Raw genomic sequence first — 23,350 nt, 5'->3', positions numbered from 1 at the left:
ATCCCTTGTAATGTAAATCATGCTTTTTTGTTGCATCTCTACTTTGACGGCATCAAGTGACAAAATGCACATCATGGTTTTTGCTCACAGACGTATGAAGAGCAGTCGTTGATACAGCAATGTTACTAGATTCTTGTTAAATTGCAGGGCCATCTCACGGAAAATGTAGATGGGTGCAACTACTGCTTCCGTCCCAAACTGTGTTCTTTTTAGCATTTCTATATCTAGATAAATAGTAAAATCCCGACCCCGTCAGTTTCAGCTCCTCCCTTCTCCTCCTTCCCAAGCTGAGCGCGGCAGCTCCTCGTTCCCTCCGCTGGGCGGCGCGCCACCACCGCCGTGCACTTAGAGTCTTACAGGAGCTACAACCGCCTCATCCTGGCTACCACCAGCTGGAGTCCGAGCTCCGAGGCAAGGACACCGAGGCCGAGCGAGGGTGCCGTCCTGCTCCTGAAGTCCCAACGCCATCTCTCCTCGGTTCACTCCCCCCACACCGAAACAAGCAACAATAGCAATCTGCTTAACTAGAAATATTTTAATACGGGGAAGTTAGTCCAGACCTAATGATAATTAACTACCCGACACGAGTCGATCCGCAGGACAATGAAATAGAGCTTTGAACAATACAAATGGAAGTAGCTTCTTCTAGTAAGACAACAATTTGCCATGTCGCTTGGTTGCCATGTATCTTGAATTCCAACGTCCTCGTCACATTCCTTGCTGACATAGTACACTCTATTATACGGAGTACTTGAGAGGAACAAGGAAACAAAAAGGAACAACAAGAAGCAAGTAAAGTTTTTACTCCATTTTACAAACTGGTTCATTCAGGATATGTTGCAGCCTATTTGCAGAAAAACAGCGAGTAATCCAAATACTAAAGATGGTTGGGTGTCTTGTTTCCTCTAAAATTGATAGGTAGGTTGGAGAGGTAATAACAAGAGTGTTCTAGTACAAATTCTTACAAGAACATTCGACGCAGCATTGTGTTGGCCTAGATGCTGCATTCCGAAACCCAGGCCGTCTCCAGTAAACATATGTTACCGACCGGACAGGCCGCAAACATATTTGGAAGCATGGAGGCGAGTTGGCCCAAGTCCAAAAGCGGAGGCAAAGGTTGATGGAGCCCTTGCCCCGGTGGCCCGGTCTCGCTCGGTGGCCGCCGCCCTCCAAAAGCAACCGCGACGTTCACGGAAGGATGGCGTTGCCGGAAGGAAATGAGTGGAGGAGAGGACGCCGTCGATACCTTGTTGACCTGAAGGACATGAACGAATAGGACATGAAGGCATGAAGCCATCAAGCTATGCCGGATAGCGGAGGCTTAGCTCTGCTGCCTTCCATGCGCCTGCCCAGAAGGCAAAAGATGTTCGACGTACTCACTCCTCGCCTCCGCATCCAGTGCGGTTTCCTTTTTTTTTTTTCGTTCTATTATATATTCCGACAATCCAGATATATCTTTTGATGATTGGTCACGAAAATGCTTACACGCCAATGCAGGATCGAGCGATTCTTGGAAGTGATGAACCGTGCAGCCCGAAACGACGAGCGGATCACTGCTTGCTTCCCGGATGTATCTCCACATGCCACTCATTAAGAGCTCAGTAGCGCCGTTGGTGCCTCCCTTCTCCCACCCATTCGAGATCTAGAACACTCTCTCTCTGTTTCGTATCTGCAGCAGCAAGCTTCTGCTTCATTCCAGGTTCGCATTCCTTTATCTCTGCAATTTTCTGCTTAATTTCAGGTTCGCATTCCATTCTTTGTGCAATTTTCTGATTAGTTTCGGGTCCACGTTCTGTGGTCTACTGTTTTTTTAGATAGAAGACCGTCGCCGGCCCAGCTTTATAGAAAGCAGAAAAGGTTTTGCTGGGGTTACCAGCTTACAGCGTTCAGGTTCCTGACAGACAGAAAGCACGAAACATGTGCACATTTGTTTCACAGAAGCTTAATGCCTCGCTCTCTAAGCACCCTCTAAGAAAAACCTCCTAGGCAGACTAGTAAAGCAAAATAAAGCGTTTCCGTTCCTCTTTTCCCCCTTCACGCGTCCTGGGCTCCTTCAGATCTTGATGATAACAGTCGGAGTTTTAGCCGCTGAATCACCGTATCGATCCAGCATTGTTCCTTCTCCTTGCTCAGGATCTTCCATTTCTGCATAAATGAGATTACACGATACAGGCTTACATCAGGTGAAGACACTACAACATTGTTGAAAACAAAGTCATTCCTAATAAGGCAGAGACTCCAAGACAGACAACCGAATAGAAAGATTATGTTCCTAGTTTGATTATTAGACCACTCATTCGTCCTCTCTTGCAGTTCATTTGCACTCCTTGGGATGGCAGGCCACTCTAAAACGTCTCTGCACACACACCAGGCATGTTGCACGATTGCGCACCGGAATAAAATGTGATCAGTAGTTTCAATCTGTCCGCACAGTTTGCACTCTATATCACCTGGCCAATTTCTTTTCTCAATTGTTCAACCGATTGAATTTTGTCATTGCAGGCTTGCCATAGGAAAATCTTGATTTTCAATGGGAGCTTCGCTCTCCAAATACACATCATCCATTTATTGTTGAAGCCCATGAAAGTTAGTCATTGTACAAGGAAGCTGTTGAAAAATTCCCAGACTTCTCCAGAGCCCATTTTACTGTGTCTGGAGCATCAGATAGGGTGATATTTTTCAGTAGGTCTGTTAGTTCTTCCCTCTCTATTTCCTCTCTACCTCCGAAGTTTCTTCTGAAAGTTAAGTTGATTTCATCATTTTGGAGAACTTCGAACACTGTCCACTTTTGCTGATGGCACATGTCCAAAATTTCAGAGAAAGTGATTTTCAGGGGACAATTACCCAGCCACACATCTAACTAGAACAGTGTCTTCTTTCCATTTCCAATCACATATATAAGGCTGCTAATGGTTTGAGATCCAGACCAAAGCCGCACCAAACTAAATGCTCTGCTGCTCGCTGATTAAACCCCCACCAGACCAATCTGCATTCCTAAAAAACCGAGCACCTGCACCAATCTTCCAGCGTCTTCACACCAGAGAGGGAACGGAGGTGCAGATGCTCGGTGCCTTAATGGAGCTTCGGCCGCTACCGTTGGCTCTGTTGCCCATCTGGGTGGTCCGGCGGAGCCTTGGAGTCGGCGAGCCGCGAAGAGCGACCGTCTAGTGCTGGCGGATCCGCGGCCGGGCAACGCGTCAATGGCGAACCCACCTCGCATGGACAACAAGGACAAAGAGCCGCGCAAGGACCACCCCGCCGATGAAGACTTCCGGATGGCTGACAGGACCGTCAACATGATCTACGGCGGGCCCGAGCAATTCGAGTCCAAGAGGAAGCAGAAGGTCACCCAGAGGCAGATCGTCTACGCTACTGAACCAGGCACTCCAGAATACCTACGGTGGTCCGAGGTTCCCATCACCTTCAGCAGAGCCGACCATCCAGGCATGGTGGCCAAGCCAGGAAGATATCCCCTGGTCATCAACCCCAGGATCCGTAACGTGCACCTTGGAAAGGTCCTCGTTGACAGCGGCAGCGGATTAAATATCCTCTTTGCCTATACGCTCAAGGAGATTGGTCTCTGTGCCATGAATTTGAATCCAACGCACACGCCTTTCTTCGGCATTGCCCTGGGTGACCCAATGGTCCCCCTAGGACAAATCACACTGCCGATTACCTTCGGTACGATCGAAAACTACCATATCGAGTACCTTCGCTTCATCGTCGCTGACTTCGACACTGCCTATCACGGCATACTCGGTAGACCAGCTCTGGCAAAGTTCATGACTGTTCGCACTATGTCTACATGATCATGAAGATGCCTGCTCCAAATGGAGTCATCACGGTGTTGGGCAACGTGCACATATCATACGACTGCGAGAGGGAAAATCTTCAATTCGCAGCCACCCTGGAGCTCTCGGCGTGCATAGAGGAAGTCCTCACCGCCTCTAAGAAGATGGCGTCGGAGGAGTTGGAGATCCTGACCAAGAAACTGGCGACGAAGGCGATCAAGGAGAAGCCACAGGAGATGAAGAAGGTGTCGCTCGACCTTGAAGACCCGTCTAAGACCGCGACCATAGGGGCCAACATGGACCCCAAATAGGAAAGTGCGTTCATAGAGTTCCTCCGGGCCAACTAGGATATTTTCACATGGAAGCTAGCGGATATGCCAGGGGTTCCGAAGGAATTTGCCGAGCACTCCTTAACGATTGACGTGAAGGCTAAACCGATCAAACAAAAGCTTCATCGTTTCGCACAGGTCTGCAAGGAGGTGATTAGGGTAGAGATTACAAAGCTGTTAGTGGCTGGTTTTATCAAAGAGGTGTATCACCTCAACTGGTTAGCTAATCCAGTTCTTGTAAAGAAAAAGAATAACGAATGGAGAATGTGTGTTGATTATACCGATCTCAACAAACACTGCCCTAAAGACCCCTCACCCTCCCGCGAATAGATCAAGTCGTAGATTCTATGTCAAGATGCAACTTACTCTGTTTTCTCGATTGCTACTCGAGCTATCACTAGATAAGCCTGAAGGAAGAAGACCAAATCAAGACATCATTCATCACACCCTTCGACGCGTACTGCTACACGACTATGTCTTTCAGTCTCAAGAACGCTGGTGCAACATACCAACAAGCGATCCAAGCATGCCTAGACTCGCAAATCGGAAAAATATCGAGGCTTACGTGGACGACGTGGTCATCAAGACCAAAGAAGCTGATTTGCTAATTAGCAACCTGATCGAGTCATTCAACAACCTTAGGTTCTGGTGGAAACTAAACTCGGAAAAATGTGTTTTTGGTGTCTCGTCCGGGAAACTACTCGGCTTCATTATCAGCAATCGCGGCATCGAGGCTAACTCAAAGAAGGTCAATGCGATCACTCAGATGAAGCCTCCCCAAATCTAGAAGGACATCCAGAAGCTCGCCGAATGCATGGCAGTACTAAGTCGATTCATCTCTAAGCTCGGTGTATGCAGACTACCCTTCTTCAAGCTCCTGAAACACCAGGACAACTTTACTTGGGATCGGCAGACTAGGATGTCATTCAAGGAGCTCAAGGCTTACCTTCAGAAGCCCCCAATCCTCACGGTGCCGGCAGACGGGATGGCAATTTTCCCCGTGGGGGTGGATCTCCGCGGAGACCCGAGTCGAACGAGGTGAGGATGAGGGCTAAATCCCCCCGGGGGAAGCGGGGCAGGGCCCCGAAATGTTAACGGGGTAGGGGCGGGGGTCATTTTTCACCCGCGGGGGCACCACGGGGACCCGATATGAGGTATGGCCCATCAACAATAGCAGCCCAACTAAAGCCCAATACCCCATGCGCATATATAAACTCACACTTCCCTGAAACCCTAACTCCAGTCTCATTCTCCCTCACTCCCACAGTAGGCGGCGGCGGCCACTCCTCTGGTCCACTCGACTCGCACTCAAGCGACTCGCGAGCGGATGGCAGGAAGCTAGCTAGAGGACGAAGGGCTTATCCACGCACCATCTCTGTACACGCGGTGGTGCTGGTAAGGGGAGCATCAATCGACACCACGCGAGGCAAGGTCTGGGCATTCTGATTCCGTTCACGTGGACTCGTGGAGGTTCCAGCAAGGAGCAAGCCGTCCACGATTTGTAGTAGGCTACTCCTATACGCTGGCTGCATACGCATAGCCATCTTGTTCTTGATCTTTTAGCTTTAGCTTGATCTGAGACTACTTGTTTCTGAGTATGTGCTGTTGTAAATATGCATATTCAAGTGCTCGATTGGAAGTTTTGGACCAGCAAGCAATATTCCTTTTCCTTGATTGTTTTGCAAGTCTAATTGATTCATGAACTCATTATTTCAAACCATGATGAACATGTACGGAATTTTTGAAGTGATTCCCCACGGATCCCCAATGGAGTTTGGGCCCCGACGGAGTCAGGGACGGGGCGAGCTTTTGCCCCGATAAGCAGCTCGTGGTCGGGGCGGGGATCGAAGTTCGGGGGTCGGGACGGGGACGGCGAGCACTCCCCGGGCCCCACCCCACCCTGTTGCCATCTTTAGATGCTCTACCTCTACATCTCTGCTACTACCCATGTAGTCAGCACATTACTGGTGGTTGAGCGATCAGAAGAAGGACACGCATACGACATCTAGCGACCCGTATACTTCATTAGTGAAGTCCTAACAGAGTGTAAGGTCCGCTACAATCATGTGCAAAAGCTGCTATACGCACTCCTGATCACCGCCAGAAAGCTGAAGCACTACTTTGAGGCACACAAAACCGTTGTAGTGTCCGGCTATCCCATAGGCGATATCTTACAAAACAAAGACGCCATGGGACGAATCGTGAAGTGGCATAGAGTTGGCTGCGCACGACATCACCTTTGTCCCCTGGACCTCCATTAAGTCGCAGATTCTATCCGACTTCGTGGCTGAGTGGACCGAGATCTAGATGCCCTTTCCAAAGGAGGAACTCGAATAATGGTCCATGTATTTCGACGAATCCCTCAAGATTGAAGGAGGCAGCGCTGGAATCTTGTTCATCTCCCCCAAAGGGGACGTTCTCGAGTACATTCTGCAGATAATGTTCCCAGTATCGAACAACGCTACAAAGTACGAAGCAGCCCTTCACGGGTTACACATCGCAATTTCACTTGGGATCAAGTGCATTATTGTCAGAGGCGACTCCACGCTTGTGATCAACCAAGTGAACAAAAACTGGTCAAGAACCAGTGAGAAGATGGATGCCTATTGCGTGGAAATATAGAAGCTGGAAGGAAAGTTCTATGGACTAGAATTCTACTACGTCATCCACGACAACAACATGGCAGTTGATGCTCTAGCGAAGATGGGGTCCACCAGGTCGGCAGTGCCATCTGGGGTGTTCGTCCAGGACCTTTTAAAGCCTTCGATAAAGAACCCTAGGGGGAAGAGGAAGCCGCGACATCAACTTCGGCTCCCCCACAAGACGGCCTCAACGATGTCCTGATGATCAAGCTTGAGCCCCATTGGATAATAGAAATTAGGAACTTCATTAAAGATGGTGCGCTTCCGAGGCTCAAATCCAATCCGGATTGGGAAATGCGAGCAAATCACTCGGCAGAGCAAGAACTACATCCTCATAAGAGACAACCTATACCGCCGAGGGGCACGATCACGCATCCTCCAGAAGTGAATCTCCCAGGAAGAAGGATGACAGTTGATCCATGAGATCCATGCGGGCATCTATGAAAACCATGGAGGCGCTAGAACTATCATTGGCAAAGCATTCCGATTTGGTGTTTACTAGCCCACAGTGGTAGTGGACGCTGAGAATCTGGTTCACCAGTGCGAGGGATATCAATTCTTCACCAAACAGATCCACACGCCGGCACAAGAGCTGCAAACTATCCCTATGTCATGGCCCTTCGCATGCTAGGGACTCGACATGATCGGTCCCTTCAAAAAGGCATCCGGAGGATACGACCATATATTGGTCGCCATTGACAAGTTCACCAAGTGGATAGAGGTGAAGCCAATCAAGATGCTAACGGATGCTAATACCGTCGAGTTCATAGCAAAGATAACCCACAGGTTTGGGGTCCCCAATAGGATCATAACCAACTTGGGCACAAACTTCACTAGTTGGGGGTTCCAAGACATCTGCGACAAACAGAACATCAAGGTGTACCACACCTCTGTCACCTACCCAAGGCCCAATGGCCAAGTCGAGAGGGTCAACAGAGTGGTGTTGCAAGGAATCAAGTCTAGGATCTTCGATTGGTTGAAGAAGTACACAACCAAATGGTTGTGAGAGCTGCCTGCGGTAATCTGGGGGCTGTGTACGCAGCCAAGCAGAGCCACGGGCCAAACCCCATTCTTCCTAATGTACGAGTCAAAGGTGGTACTGCCAACTGATCTCATGTTCAGTGCGGCGCGAGTGGAGATGTTCAAAGAAGATGAAGCTAAGAAGGAGTGCATTGAGGACATCGATAGCATCAAGGAGGAACGGGTGGCGGCGTGCATCCAGGACGCAAGGTGCACTCAAGGCTTGCATCGCTACCACGACAAGAACATCCAAGCGAGAGGCTTTTGCGTCGGAGAGCTGGTGCTCCGACGCATCCAGAGCAAGAAGGACATGCACAAGCTAGCGGCTCCATGGGAGGGGTCGTTCATTGTCAAGGAAGTCACTCGGTCGAGCTCCTGCCAGCTGATGAGGAAAGATGGCATAGACGTGCCAAACTCGTGGAACATCGAGCATCTACGATGCTTCTTCCCATAATAAGCTATGTATCTTATATTTTTGTTTTAATCATATAATGAATAAAGTTCATATCGTTTGGCAGTCAATATATTTGACCCTAGTTTTCACCCCAAATTTTGATCCCCTTTTACTGATCTTGAAACTTGGGGGCTGCACAATTTTATTTTTACGATTTGTTTCTTGCATAAACGCTCATCTTCTCCAACCCTAAAAACTACATAAAGTACTTCGGTAGAACACATCTTAAATCGAAGGACCTAAATATTTTTGTGACGCCAAGGTACTACGCATGCACGAGAGTATGCCCTCTGCGCTAGGAAACTGTGGCTAGCGGGACTACGGATCCCCATAACAGATTAACTAGCAGGGAAATTAAAGTCAAAGGGAACGGAAAAGTAAGCTTATTTACAAAAGCTTGTTCAACTCGGACATCCCACCGAGGCAAAAGGCATAAGTTCAATACTAAACATCCTACATTGTTTTTGGCTACGGGCTCACATGATCAACATCGCCATCTTCAGGTACGACATCGTTGGTGAGGGAGACGGTGACCGGCTTCACCTCCTGTAGCGGCTTGTCAATATCCACTTAGGTGGTTCCAAGGGCGTAATCGGCGACGAGCGACTCCAAGGGGAACCGAGGAAATAGGGACTTCAGCACCTCTAGCACATGGCTAGTACTCGGGAGGCTAACCATCCGCAGGTAAAACTGAAATCTCTCAGGGGCGACACGCAGGCGATCCAGCAAGCTGGGCAACCCGCGGATCGGCTCCCTGAGTGACTTGGAAGTCGACGGTTGCATGGGGAGCAGATCGAGGATCTCCATAAGGGGTAGCACCGTTGCCTCCAGGTTGTCTTCCCTCTCCTACTCCCACTAGCGGCGTGCCTCCAGATCTGCAAATTGTGCGAGGATGACCCCGCGATATCCTGCACCGGCATCATTCTCATTGCAGCAAAGAACTACAAAGCAAAACCAGTCGGATTGCGAGGTTGTTACCTTCCAGAACCTTCTTGCCCTAGGCTTCACTCTGTCAAGTTTGCTTGACCTTGCCGCCAAGGTCCCGCACCTTCCACCGGAGCTCCTCCAACTCTTGACACGCCCCCGCCTGTTCCTTCTCACAGGCTGCAAGGCAACCAGGGATGTCAGAACAACGGTAGGATGCAACAACAAAACAAGTCCAGTCAGCAATGCACCTTTGAGGCTACTACGGAGAGTTTCAGTTTCTTGCTGAAGCGTCGACAACTCCACCCGCAGCGTCTTGATCTCCCAATTTGTGGAGTACTACCGCTCAATCACCTGCTCCTCAAGGCTTTCAACCAAGCCCTGAGTTGCTGATTCTCCTCATAGGATAGCATCGTCTCCTCCAACATCTCGGATTTGCGCTTGTTATGCACAATGATCCGCTGCAACAATGACGATCAGACACAAAGGAGCATGAAAGAAAGGTGACACGGGGAACAGGTACTTACCCGAGACAACTAGGAGGCCTGCCGCAACGACCACCTTAGGGACCTCCTCAACCTCCTTGACATAGCTCGTAGCAGTAGCCCAAATGGTGCGCAGGGGACATGGAGGACTAACCCGGGGCGGAGAGACCTCTCGACGGATCTCCTCCGCAGCAACCTCCGCCTCGATAGCAGTCGACGTGTCGATAGCTACCAGAGCACCCAGTGCTGCAGAAGAATCATCCCCAGCCCGATGCTGGGGGCTGGCCGGAGGAGTAGGCATATGAAGAACCTCCGGTTGCACCGCTGGTTCCTCCAGCATGGCGGCAGCTGATGTGGCAGAAGCTGCACCAAGAGCAGAGCTAAGGGACGGCTCAACCCCCGTGCCTTGAGGCACAGGAGCCATGGCCTCCCTGAAAGCAGTGTTCAAAGGAGCCCTGCAGCTAGAATCACAGATTAAACAGACACCCGTAAAGTGAAAACAGATGGCAATCACAATCCTTGGGTTGGGAACCACTCACCATGAAGAGGTGCGCACCCGTGGGCATGCATTGAACAGCGGAAGAAAGGGTGGTGCAGTAGCTGCCCACGCTAGCACGATGGAGGGAGAAGCACTGACTCGAGCCCACTGGCAACAACTCCAGGAGTTCTGGCAGCAGCTAGAGGAGTACTGGCAGTAGCCGGCGAAGTCGGGTAGCACCCGGAGAAGTACCAACTCGAGCAGAGGGAGTATTGGCAACAGCCGGGGAGGTGTAGGCAGCAGTCGGGGAGGTACTGACCCGAGTTGGGGGACTACTAGCAGCAGCCGGAGAGGATGCGTGGGGCGGAGTCCTCACAGTAGCCGGCTCTGGAAACGCCATGGCCCCCTCGTCGTCCGAGCCCTTGTCGTCATTCACCAAGAGGTGGCGACGGCGCGGAGCGTGCTCGTCCAGCCTTATGCTGCTAGCTTCCTTCCCCTTTGTCGGCAGCCGCCATCGCTTCTTTGACAACGCCATCGGTGCCTTCCCGGGTCACCTCCCACCACTCGGCGGAGCATCATCCTGGGTCGCAGAGGAGGCCTGGGGGCTATCACTGTCAGTGCTAACCTCCACGGCACCCTTTTGTGCCCTCTCCTCCCTCAGCTCCCTCATCCATCTGGTTAGAGTATCCTTGGATCTGGGGTGATCAGGGAGGGGAGCGGTGGAGACAAAGGCTCAGCGACTCTGCAAGAAAACAAACAAGAGAAACATATTTTTTTAATAGGCATATGTTCATCGCACCCAATGGGCGCATATGCTACTCTAGCAAAATAAACCGCAAAAGGAAAACTTACCTCGGACGAGGAGTTCCGAGGCTGAAAGGTGGGGGAGGCTGAAAGGTGGGGGACACCCCCGGCTTGTTATCCTCGTACCGCTGGCAAAAAATTTATCCAGCTAGCAGTAGAGGTCCTTCTTCCTCACCGGTTCCGGCGCCTCCTGCGTCATGCCAATGTCCCCGGCGAACTCAAACGTCGGATAGGCACGGTCGTTCGCCAGCTGGATGTAGCGCGTCGCGTAGTTGATCACAACCCCATCACCGGTGAGGCCATGGTCCTTGAGGTCCTTGATCAGGGCCACCAATTCTCGCACGTGTCCCCTCTTCTCCTCCGGAATGGACTCGGTCCAGCAGCCCCTCACCTTGGGGTGAACGTCAACGTTGCAGTGGACGGCGGGATCATGGTTGGTGATGTAGAACCACTCATTGTGCCAACCCTTGTACGTGGTTGGAGTCGGGACCAAAATGTACTCCTAGGAGATCTTGTCCCGAAGTTGGATTCCGGCTCCACCCATGACTTTGGGCTTCTTGCTGCCAGGGAAGCGCTTGAGATGGAAAAATAGCGAAAAAGATCAAAATGGGGCTCGATGCTCAGATATGCCTCACAGAGGTGAATAAAGATGCAGATTTGGAGAATGGAATTGGGATTGAGGTGGCAAAGCTCAATCTAGGAGTAGAGAAGGCCACAGAGGAAAGGATGCATAGGGAGGCCAAATCCCCGCTAGAAGAAAGAATTGAATACCACAGCCTCGTTGGTTTTGGGGGTAGGGAATTCCTCACTTGCCACTAGCCGCCATCCGGCCGTCACCTAATCCAGCAGTACACCATCCCAGATGAGGCCCTCCAGTTGCTCCTGCGTGGAGCATAATGACAGCCACTCCTAGTAGCGCGACGGTGGCGTCGCCTCCCTATTGCCCTCCTTCTTCCCCTTCCCCTTCCTCTTCCCCTTCTTCCCTCTAGTACGCGATTTGGGCGTCATTGTCCCTTGCGATGCGTGGGGGCTGGAGGGTGTAGAACGGCGGGGATGAGCCCTCGCTATGCTCGGGGGCTGCAAGTGGAGGAGCGACGGCGGATCTGAGGTGCGGCACGGGCTCGATATGACGGCGGGCACGAACGTGGAGCTTGAGCGTGGCAGATTAGCTGGATGGAGAAATGGTGGAGCTCGCATGGCTAGGATGGAAGATGTCAAGGCAGCACAGAAAGTGGGGTTAATGCCCGCAGCACGCATGCATGTGCCTCCAAGAGATGCAGCACGGCGCCTTGGAAGCTCAACTGCCATCGCCTGATGGTGGGGGATGGAAAAGGAGGGCACGTGGCCCACCCATCTTGTCACTCTTGCCACCTCAGCGTGGCGGGTTGATCGGGATCCGCAGGTGCGGGGAACCGTGATAAATCGCGAGACAACCCTCCGCCTTCAATTTCTCGTGATGGTCACCTAGGATTTTCAACTAGGCTCTGTCCTGGGCCTTAGTTGGGTCGTCGCATGTATGGGCCTTATTTAAGCTCGAATTATTCCTGTTGTCTTAGCGGGTTTCTAAGAACACTTGGGAACGATAACTACACAAACTCTAGGGTTCAGAACACAGAGGGCCAGGTTATTAGATAGTTCGTCCTCGATTTTATTTTGGTATGGTTCCTAATATGAAATTTCTTCTAGCTCATGAGGATTTGTTCACAGGATGTGCCACACATGGCCAAGTTGTCTTGATTTGTAAGAGCAAATCTGGCATGCGTTCTGTGCAGGCTTCCTTGGGAATGCAGTGTGCCTGGAGGCTAAATCTATGCCCAAGCTGGAGCTGGGCGTAGGCATTGCACCAGATCAATGATTCGAGAAATACTCTCCCCAGAGGGATGATAGGTGTAGTAAAGGTCCTTTTAAGAGCCTCAACTGGATTCTTCAAATCCACTTGAGTCTCGGGGGCTGCACCCAATGGGTGCATCTGGAGATGCACCTATTGAGAATATTGTAGGTCAGTAAAAACTCTTGTCTTGAGACCTTTGGCTGGCTTCTTTGAACCCAGTCAAGGCTCGGGGGCTAGCAGGCGTATGTTCATCTCTGGAGGGATGAACGTCATATTGCTTAAAGGCTCATTTTCAGACCCTTAGCAAGCTTATTCTAAACTTCCCAAGGATCGGGGGCTAAGTGTACACACTTTGCCTTCAGCGCGCGTGTGGAAAAGTCCTTAGAAAGGATATGTTGAGACTTCAAATCAAGACTCTTGGCATGCTTATTCTAAACTTCCCAAGGCTCGGGGGCTAAGTGTATACACTTCGCCTTACACTTTGCCTTTGGTGTGAGTGATAAAGAAGACAAGGGGAGGAGCTCTCCTCAACCTCTCGGCAATCACGAGTCAGGCATCAACCACTTGGTTGAAAGTTGAGAAGCACTCAGACTTGACGGAAACTACTCGACAATGGAGAAAATCACTCGGATAAAGGATCAATCGAGGTTGATGTTCGGCCAAGAAGCGCTCGGGGGCTGCTGTGGGGGATATAACCCTCGGGTACCACTCGGATGGGCCAGTATCGCGGCCCATGCGAGGGGAACTCGGGATAGACGTACGGATCAAGATGAAGGATTGGCATCAAGAGATATAGTTACAGATAGGCATGTTTAAGTATGTGAAGAGATAACTTGTACCAAAAGGTAGTAGATTTCCTTGTAACCGATTAGGATTAGATCAAATCATATCTGTAACCTTGCCCTCCAGACTATATAAGAGCAGCAGGGACCCGCCTCAAAAACGCAAGCCATATTCGATACGCTACACGCTGAGAATACAAACGCGAGCACAGGAATTGGGGTATTAAACCAATCTGGTGGTCCGAACCTGGTAAAGTCCCTTGTGTCCTTGTGTTCATCGATCTAGCTCTAGGTGCGGCGATCCCGTCCACATAATCTACCACCTTGGTCTACCCCATGGTGGACTGCCAAACTATTCCCCCGACACATGCCTAACTATTTTGTTTGAACCAAGCACGAGGAAATATGAGTTATGATGGAAGATGATGAAGAAGATGAAGATGATAACAACATTTCAAACTAGGCTCAAGAAGGTACCTTTTGTAGATACTCCAATGGGTGAGGCTGAAGAAGAGGTTGCAAAAGAATGCCCTACTAATGATCTAGGTCAGGTGTGTTGGGATACGAGGTAGGCTACGCTAGCGCAAATCAAAATTTCTACCACGTAAAACCAGGAATGACTGCCATATAAGGATCACGGGATTACCACTCGACGCACTACTGGTGCGGAAGATGTAGATATGCGTCGATGCAGTGAAGACGATCACGTAGTCGTACGTAGTCGATCAACGTAGTCGTACGTAGTCGATCACGTCAACGTCCACCAGCTCCTCAGCAGCTCGTCCACGAGCAGCAAGATCGCCTCCGGTGCCGCGGCTCGTCGTCGGCTCGTCGTGGCTCGTCGGCGGCTCGTCGGCGGCTCGTCCAAGTGCTGCAGGCGCAACACCTCCAAGGTATCCACACGTGTAGGGAGGAAGCGTCGCAAGTCGGACTGCTAGATCCGCGAGTTGCAACAGGTGAGGGCGTGGGAGGCGCGGCAGGTGTGTTTCGCCAAAAAGGTGTAAACCCTAGGGCGCCCCCACCCCTCTATTTATAGAGGTTCCTGACGGGCCTCTGGGTCCGAGGCCCATTAGTACTTCTAAACCTAATCCAACTCGGATCAGATCCGAATTGGGCTTCCAGCCCCTTAAGTGTGTGACCCTATGGGTTCGGATACGTATAGACATGGCCCGAGTACTTCTACTCGGCCCAATAGTCGGTAGCGGCCTCTAGCAAGATGTGCCAACTCCTATACGCACACGAAGATCATATCAGACGAACCATCACAACATAATATACATGCTATTCCCTTTGCCTCACGATATTTGGTCTAGCTTCAAGCCGACCGCTCTTTCTCGATCCTGTGATTCGGAATCCCTTTGTAGGTTAACTCTTAACCGTACGTAGCATGGCCATGCATTTTCGGATCCGATCACTCGAGGGGCCCAGAGATATCACTCTCAATTAGAGAGGGGCAAATCCCATCTTGATTGACTATGTCTCATAGCATGCTTCTTGACAAACCCGAAAGCTACCTTTATAACTACCCTGTTACGGCGTAGCGTTTGATAGCCCCTAAGTAGGTCGATCCACATCTAGAATACATGCGACAATCTCAGGTCTAAGGACAAAGCGTATATGTTGTTTAAAGAGAGAACTACTTCTCATGTTGGGTCAGTCCTAGCACATGTCTCCACATGTGTCCACATTATTAGTTCAACATCTCCATGTCCATGACTTGTGAAACATAGTCATCAACTAATACATGTGCTAGTCTAATATTCATGTGTGTCCTCACATGAACTCCGACTAGGGATAATTTTAGAATAACCATACAAGTAAAGAGTTTCACATACAATTCACATAATTGCAAATCAATTCAAGTAGCCTTCAATGGATATTCAATGAAAACAACATACAAATCATGGATACAAATGGAATATCATCATCTCTATGATTGCCTCTAGGGCATACCTCCAACAGTCTCCCACTTGCACTAGAGTCAATCTAGAAGGTACCTAATACCCATAGCTCTAACATGCACATCATGCTTAGCCTGCGGGAGTGGTTTTGTCAACGGATCAGAAATGTTCAAATCCGTGTGTATTTTGCATATCTTGATCTCCCCCCGGTTAACGAAGTCTCGAATGAGATGAAATCGCCGCATTACGTGTTTGTTCTTCTGGTGGTTCCTTGGCTCCTTTGCTTGCGCAATTGCCCCATTGTTATCACAGTACAGATTTAATGGGCTGGACGCATTCGGGAACACACCAAGCTCAATGAGGAAATTCCTTATCCAAACACCTTCCTTCGCGGCTTCCGAAGCCGCGATGTACTCGGCTTCTGTCGTAGAATCGGCCACCATCTCCTGCTTGGAACTCTTCCAACTAACAGCACCACCATTTAGCATGAACACAAATCCTGATTGTGACTTTGAATCATCTCTGTCGGTTTGGAAACTAGCATCGGTGTAACCTGTTACAACGAGCTCCTCCTCACCTCCATAGACGAGGAAAATATCTTTAGTCCTTCTCAAGTACTTAAGAATGTTTTTCACCGCTGTCCAGTGACTCTCACCTGGATCAGATTGGTGTCTGCTTGTCATACTTACCGCATATGAAACATCTGGGCGAGTACTTATCATTGCATACATGATAGATCCAATAGCCGAGGCATATGGCACTCTACTCATGCGATCTCGCTCATCAGCAGTCGAACGACACTGAGTCTTGCTGAGATGTATGCCATGTGACATAGGCAAGAACCCTTTCTTTGCCTCTTCCATGCTGAACCGCTTCAACACTTTGTCAATGTAAGTATTTTGGCTTAAACCTATAAGCCTTCTCGATCTATCTCTATAGATCTTAATGCCCAGAATATATGCCGCTTCCCCTAAGTCCTTCATCGAAAAACTATTTTTCAGTGAAGTCTTTACGGACTCAAGCATAGGAATGTTATTTCCAATCAGTAATATGTCATCCACATATAAGATTAGAAATACTACAGAGCTCCCACTAACCTTCTTGTAAACACAAGACTCTTCTTCGTTCTTGCTGAAGTCAAACCCTTTGACTACTTCATCAAAACGAATGTTCCAACTCCTAGATGCTTGCTTCAATCCATAAATGGATCTCTGAAGCTTGCATACCTTTCCAGCATTTTTCGGATCGACAAAACCCTCGGGCTGTATCATATACATGTCCTCAGCTAGGTTTCCATTCAGGAAAGCTGTCTTGACATCCATCTGCCATATCTCATAATCAAAATATGCAGCTATAGCTAGAATAATCCGAATGGACTTAAGCATCACTACGGGCGAGAAGGTCTCGTCGTAGTCAACTCCTTGAACTTGTCGAAAACCTTTTGCGACAAGTCGTGCTTTATAGATGTGAACATTTCCATCCATGTCCTTTTTCTTCTTATAGATCCACTTGCACTCTATGGCTTTAACACCATCAGGCGGGTCAACCAAGTTCCAAACTTGATTGTCTCCCATGGACTCTATTTCGGATTGCATGGCACTCTGCCATTTTTCGGACTTTGGGTCCATCATTGCTTCTGCATATGTCGAAGGCTCATCATTGTCCAACAATAATATTTCCCGCATTTCGTGGAGCCTTGCCGACCTTCGTGGTTGTGGCGGTGCTTCTCTTGCCATGGGTATCTCAACTTGTTCTGCTACGTTAGCATCACTCATTGATTCTTGCCCGATCGGCTCATCTTGAACTTCTTCAAGATGCACTGTCTTTCCACTCTTTTCTCCTTTGAGAAACTCTTTCTCTAGGAAAACCCCGTTCCGAGCGACAAACACTTTGTCTTCTGATCGGTTGTAGAAATAATATCCCAAAGTTTCCTTTGGATATCCCACGAAAATGCACTTATCCGACTTGGGTGTGATCTTGTCCGACTGAAGTCGCTTGACAAACACTTCACATCCCCAAATCTTTAGAAAAGATAAACTAGGAACCTTTACAGTCCATATCTCATATGGTATCTTAACTACGGATTTAGATGGTACCCTATTAAGTGTGAAAGCTGCTGTTTCTAGAGCGTATCCCCAAAATGACAACGGTAGGTCCGACTGGCTCATCATTGATCGAACCATGTCTAACAAAGTTCGATTACGTCGCTCGGACACACCGTTTCTCTGAGGTGTTCCAGGCGGCGTAAGTTGTGGAACAATTCCGCAACTCTTTAGATGATTGCTAAACTCGTGGCTCAAATACTCGCCTCCACGATCAGATCGTAAGGCCTTAATTTTCTTGCCGCGCTGATTTTCAACTTCATTCTGAAATTCCTTGAACTTTTCAAAGGTTTCAGACTTGTGCCTCATCAAGTAGACATAGTCATATCTACTAAAATCATCAGTGAAAGTTATGAAGTATTGGGATCCTCCTCTAGCCGTCGTGCTCATTGGTCCGCATACATCACTATGTACGAGTTCCAACAAGTCTACTGCTCTCTCAGGAAATCCTGTGAAAGGCGTCTTGGTCATCTTGCCTAGCAAGCAAGCCTCACATGTCTCGTATGATTCAAAATCAAACGAAGTTAGAAGTCCATCAGAATGGAGCTTCTTCATGCGTTTTTCACTTTTATGACCCAAACGACAATGCCACAAGTAGTTAGGACTCAAATCATTAGACCGATGCCTTTTAGCACTTACATTACAGACAGGTGAACCATCAAGATTTAAAACAAATAATCCATTCACAATGGGTGCAAAAGCCATAAACATATTATTCTTAGAGATCACACAACCATTGTTTTCACTCGCAAATGAATAACCATCCTTCATCAAGCATGAAGGAGACAAAATGTTTCGACTTAAACTAGGAACGAAATAACAATTATTCAACTCCATAATAAATCCTGACGGGAGGTGGAGTTGCATCGTCCCGACGGTCAACGCAGCAACTCTTGCATTATTGCCCACACGGAAATCAACTTCTCCTCTTTCCACACTTCTACTTCTTATCATTCCCTGCATCGAATTGCAAATATGAGCAACCGATCCGGTATCAAATACCCAAGAATTAATAATTGTATCAGCGAGAAATATGTTGTCTATAACATTAACAACAAGCGTACCTGAGGTAGAAGTACTCTTACTTCCGCCATTCTTCAACGAAGCTAGGTACTGCTTGCAGTTTCTCTTCCAGTGACCAAGTTCATGACAGTAAAAGCACTCTTTGTCTGGAGCAGGTCCAGGTCCAGCTTTAACCTTGGGCGCTGGATTTGGCTTGGACGTTCCAGCCTTACCCTTCTTCTTCCAAGAATTGCCCTTCTTCTTAAAGCTAGGCTTGTTCTGTATAGCCATCACATGGCTGGTACTAGCGCTTTTCTTGATGTCAGCCTCTGTTGTTTTAAGCATGCCACACAGCTCATTCAGACCCTTCTCCGTCCCATGCATATGGTAGTTCGAGATGAAGTTCCCATAGCTAGGCGGAAGAGACGAAAGAATAAAATTAGTGGCCAACTCTTGGCCCAGTGGGAAGCCCAGCTTCTCCAACCGTTGAGTCTAACCAACCATCTTGATTAGGTGTGGTCCTACTGCTGCTCCTTCTGCTAGCTTGCTCTCAACAAAGGCCTTAGACACATTGAACCTTTCAGTCCTAGCCTGTGTTTGGAACATGTCTCTAAGCGCCACGATCATATTGTGCGCCTCATGGTTTGTTTCGAACTGCATCTGCAGCTCGGGTTCCATGCAAGCAAGCATAAGGCAGCTTACTTCGAGGTTAGCACCACATGCTTTCTTGTAAGCATTCTTAGCAGCAGCGGGTGCATCATCAGCAGGTTCTTCTGGTAGTGGGTTTCCTAGAACATCTTCCTTTTTCTCAGCCCTGAGAACAATTCTCAGGTTACGGATCCAATCCGAGTAATTTGTTCCATTCAACTTGTCCTTCTCAAGGACCGAACGCAAAGCAAACGGTGTAGTGCTGCTAGGTGCCATTTAATCTACAACAAAGTAATGCAAAATACACTAAGACAAACGTATCCACGATAGAGCAAATCACATTAAACTATTTTAACAGAATCTACTCCCACTAAAATCAATATCCCTCTATTGAAACTTAGTGATTCAGGATCCACAACTAACAAGTCCACTAGTGAGCTTTAGCATCACCGCTAGCAAACAAGGTAGATCGGTAAGCAACTTTTGCTAATCATATCACATATGACTCCTGTTGTTCGGTGACATCTCTATGTCTCGGCACCCAACCTTTATGCCCCAAGGTCCTTAACCGTTAAGATAACCTTGTTAAGCAAACCAACCCTTATGCGTGTAAGTGTCCGACACAAACCCATCTAGTCAAGGAAAACTAGTGGCACCCTAATTTCATAGACCCACCACTAATTGTACAAGACATGAGATGGTGCAAGTTTTAGTTGGGAGGGCATACTAACTTAAACTTTGTGAGGGATCGTTCTACTTCTAACATCACAGCATGCAGAAAGTAAAAACATAAACAGAATAGCATTCACACAGTTGTGACACAGTATGGCCTGTTTTCATATGGTGATCTCCATCTCCATAGAACCTATTCACCATGGTGATCTCCATCTCCATGTTCCATGTGCGCCATCCTCCTGGTGATGAGTCCTCCAAGAACTAGAACATGCTATTACGCCTAATAGCTAGTAAAGAATCTAGTACTGAAGATTACATAGTTGCTTGGATCATCACAAATTGGTACGCAGACCATTAAATACAATAAAGTGACAACACATATGGCTCCTGCCGTGTTGCCGTACGCGCGACACGCAGGTCACGAATGAGTTACACACATGCATCACATACACAAGGGGGCCATACTGATCACAAGATACATACATCCTGCAAAACAGAGTTAGGCGTTCTAACGTTCCAAACTTCAGAGGCCCGAAACTCCATCTTAGAGGCCGAATTTGGGAAATCTAATTTCGCCAAAACTGACATTGTCAGTCGTAATCATGTGTAACTTTTTCTGTAGATCAATTTTCATATACAATTCGCCTCGATCCGAGATCGTACCGAAAAGTTACGGCTGTTTTACCGAAGCACATGCACACGGCAAAATTCCGACCCCGGTAGTAGATCCCATCTACTATTGCACATCTCATGCGTCTGGCGTATGAATTTGGATTTCGATTCGACCAATCATATTGATCTTCGCTCACTGCAACTGGATTTACGTGTATCACTTAACTCCGATGGCGGAAACCGACCGGTAGGAGTATGTCGTTACACTACCATTGCAGCAAGGGCACGAAACCGGACATAGATCAAACGGAAAACTCGCATATCTCCATATGCACACATCCCGAATCCAAAACTAAGCAGCTACGGCTCTGATACCACTGTTGGGATACGAGGTAGGCTACGCTAGCACAAATTAAAATTTCTACCGCGTAAAACCAGGAATGACTGCCGTATAAGGATCACGGGATTACCACTCGACGCACTACTGGTGCGGAAGATGTAGATATGCGTCGATGCAGTGAAGACGATCACGTAGTCGTACGTAGTCGATCAACGTAGTCGTACGTAGTCGATCATGTCAACGTCCAGCAGCTCCTCAGCAGCTCGTCCACGTGCAGCAAGATCGCCTCCGGTGCCGCGGCTCGTCGTCGGCTCGTCGGCGGCTCGTCCAAGTGCTGCAGGCGCAACACCTCCAAGGTATCCACACGTGCAGGGAGGAAGCGTCGCAAGCCGGACTGCTAGATCCGCGAGTTGCAACAGGCGAGCGCGTGGGAGGCGCGGCAGGTGTGTTTCGCCAAAAAGGTGTAAACCCTAGGGCGCCCCCACCCCTCTATTTATAGAGGTTCCTGACGGGCCTCTGGGTCCGAGGCCCATTAGTACTTCTAAACCTAATCCAACTCGGATCAGATCCGAATTGGGCTTCCATCCCCTTAAGTGTGTGACCCTATGGGTTCGGATACGTATAGACATGGCCCGAGTACTTCTACTCGGCCCAATAGTCGGTAGCGGCCTCTAGCAAGATGTGCCAACTCCTATACGCACACGAAGATCATATCAGACGAACCATCACAACATAATATACATGCTATTCCCTTTGCCTCACGATATTTGGTCTAGCTTCAAGCCGACCGCTCTTTCTCGATCCTGTGATTCGGAATCCCTTTGTATGTTAACTCTTAACCGTACATAGCATGGTCATGCATTTTCGGATCCGATCACTCGAGGGGCCCAGAGATATCACTCTCAATTAGAGAGGGGCAAATCCCATCTTGATTGACTATGTCTCATAGCATGCTTCTTGACAAACCCGAAAGCTACCTTTATAACTACCCTGTTACAGCGTAGCGTTTGATAGCCCCTAAGTAGGTCGATCCACATCTAGAATACATGCGACAATCTCAGGTCTAAGGACAAAGCGTATATGTTGTTTAAAGAGAGAACTACTTCTCGTGTTGGGTCAGTCCTAGCACATGTCTCCACATGTGTCCACATTATTAGTTCAACATCTCCATGTCCATGACTTGTGAAACATAGTCATCAACTAATACATGTGCTAGTCTAATATTCATGTGTGTCCTCACATGAACTCCGACTAGGGATAATTTTAGAATAACCATACAAGTAAAGAGTTTCACATACAATTCACATAATTGCAAATCAATTCAAGTAGCCTTCAATGGATATTCAATGAACACAACATACAAATCATGGATACAAATGGAATATCATCATCTCTATGATTGCCTCTAGGGCATACCTCCAACAAGGTGTTACGAGATGCACAGAAAGACGAAAGTGTGAAGGAGGCAAAGAATTTCGAGCATATGTTAGAGGATCACATAATATTGTTGTACCTAGATTACAAATAAGGGGAAAATTATGGTAGCACACCTGAATTACTACAATGGAAGGCAACAAATGGAGTGTTCAATAAAGGATTTGAGGAGTTATTGAAAATCGTAAAGAACATGCTTCCCGAGGGCAATTACAAATTGCCATCCACAAAGTACGAAGCAAGAAAAGTTGTTTGGCCTATGGGATTGGAGTTACAGAAGATACATGGATATCCTAATGACTATATCCTCCATTGTGGTGAGGAATATGAGAAATTGGATGCTTGTCCTATGTGTTGCGTGCTGCGCTATAAGATCAACCAAGATAACCCTAGTGATGTTGAGGGGCAGCTTTCCAAGAAGAGTGTTTAGAAATAATTCATAATAATTTATTTTTTCTAATGGTGTGCATGAATTGATTTGGTATAATGATATTTGCATGTGACAGATGGTGCGGATGAAGCGAAGACTGCTCGAGGCAGAATGAATAAGAGGGATTCAAAAGCAACTATTTGAATTTTTTTTGGAGAAGGTAGTAGATCCCAAGGATAATTTTATTACCGTAGATCAAGTATGCATGTTCGTTCCGGATGCAGATTAATTGAAAATGTTGTAGTTCATATTTGGAATAGATATGTTACTACATAAATTGTGTGTGTATATATAAAACGTAATATTTGAAATGTATATACAATTGTATATATTTAATATGCTAGAACCATATATGTTAACGTTCAGCACTAGCATACGCAAAGGGATACAAATACAAATATAAAATAAAATAAATGGAAAACAAACAAAGAGAAAAGAAAAAAGATGCAGTCTCGCCCACATGCAGTGTGGTGGGAGCAAGTTTAGTACCGGTTGGAGTTACCAACTAGTAGTAAATGGATCCTTTAGTATCGGTTCGTAACAAAATTATTTTTAAATACAACGATACGATATTAGTATTACGAAGGACAAAATTATATTTCTTTGAACTATAATTTCACTCTATCCTCAAATTCTCCACTCCGCATTCATGTATAGGTAATTTTA

General features: G+C 47.9%; 2 protein-coding genes across 2 annotated transcripts; both read left to right on the top strand.

Moving 5' to 3' along the window:
* Positions 1 to 1,213: 1,213 nt before the first annotated feature.
* Positions 1,214 to 4,102, top strand: LOC101785440. The gene is made up of 4 exons (XM_022824304.1): positions 1,214 to 1,372; positions 1,498 to 1,699; positions 2,503 to 3,773; positions 3,818 to 4,102. The coding sequence occupies exons 3-4, from the start codon at positions 3,201 to 3,203 to the stop codon at positions 4,100 to 4,102; spliced, it is 858 nt and encodes a 285-aa protein (XP_022680039.1). The 5' UTR covers positions 1,214 to 1,372; positions 1,498 to 1,699; positions 2,503 to 3,200.
* Positions 4,103 to 7,402: 3,300 nt separating this feature from the next.
* Positions 7,403 to 8,236, top strand: LOC106804155. The gene is made up of 2 exons (XM_014804700.1): positions 7,403 to 7,690; positions 7,805 to 8,236. Exons 1-2 carry the CDS (start codon positions 7,403 to 7,405, stop codon positions 8,234 to 8,236), a joined length of 720 nt encoding a protein of 239 aa, XP_014660186.1.
* Positions 8,237 to 23,350: the final 15,114 nt, after the last annotated feature.

This window comes from Setaria italica, chromosome II, assembly GCF_000263155.2.
Source record: "Setaria italica strain Yugu1 chromosome II, Setaria_italica_v2.0, whole genome shotgun sequence".
Taxonomy (NCBI): Eukaryota; Viridiplantae; Streptophyta; class Magnoliopsida; order Poales; family Poaceae; genus Setaria; species Setaria italica.
This window is presented reverse-complemented; position numbering and strand designations above follow the sequence as displayed.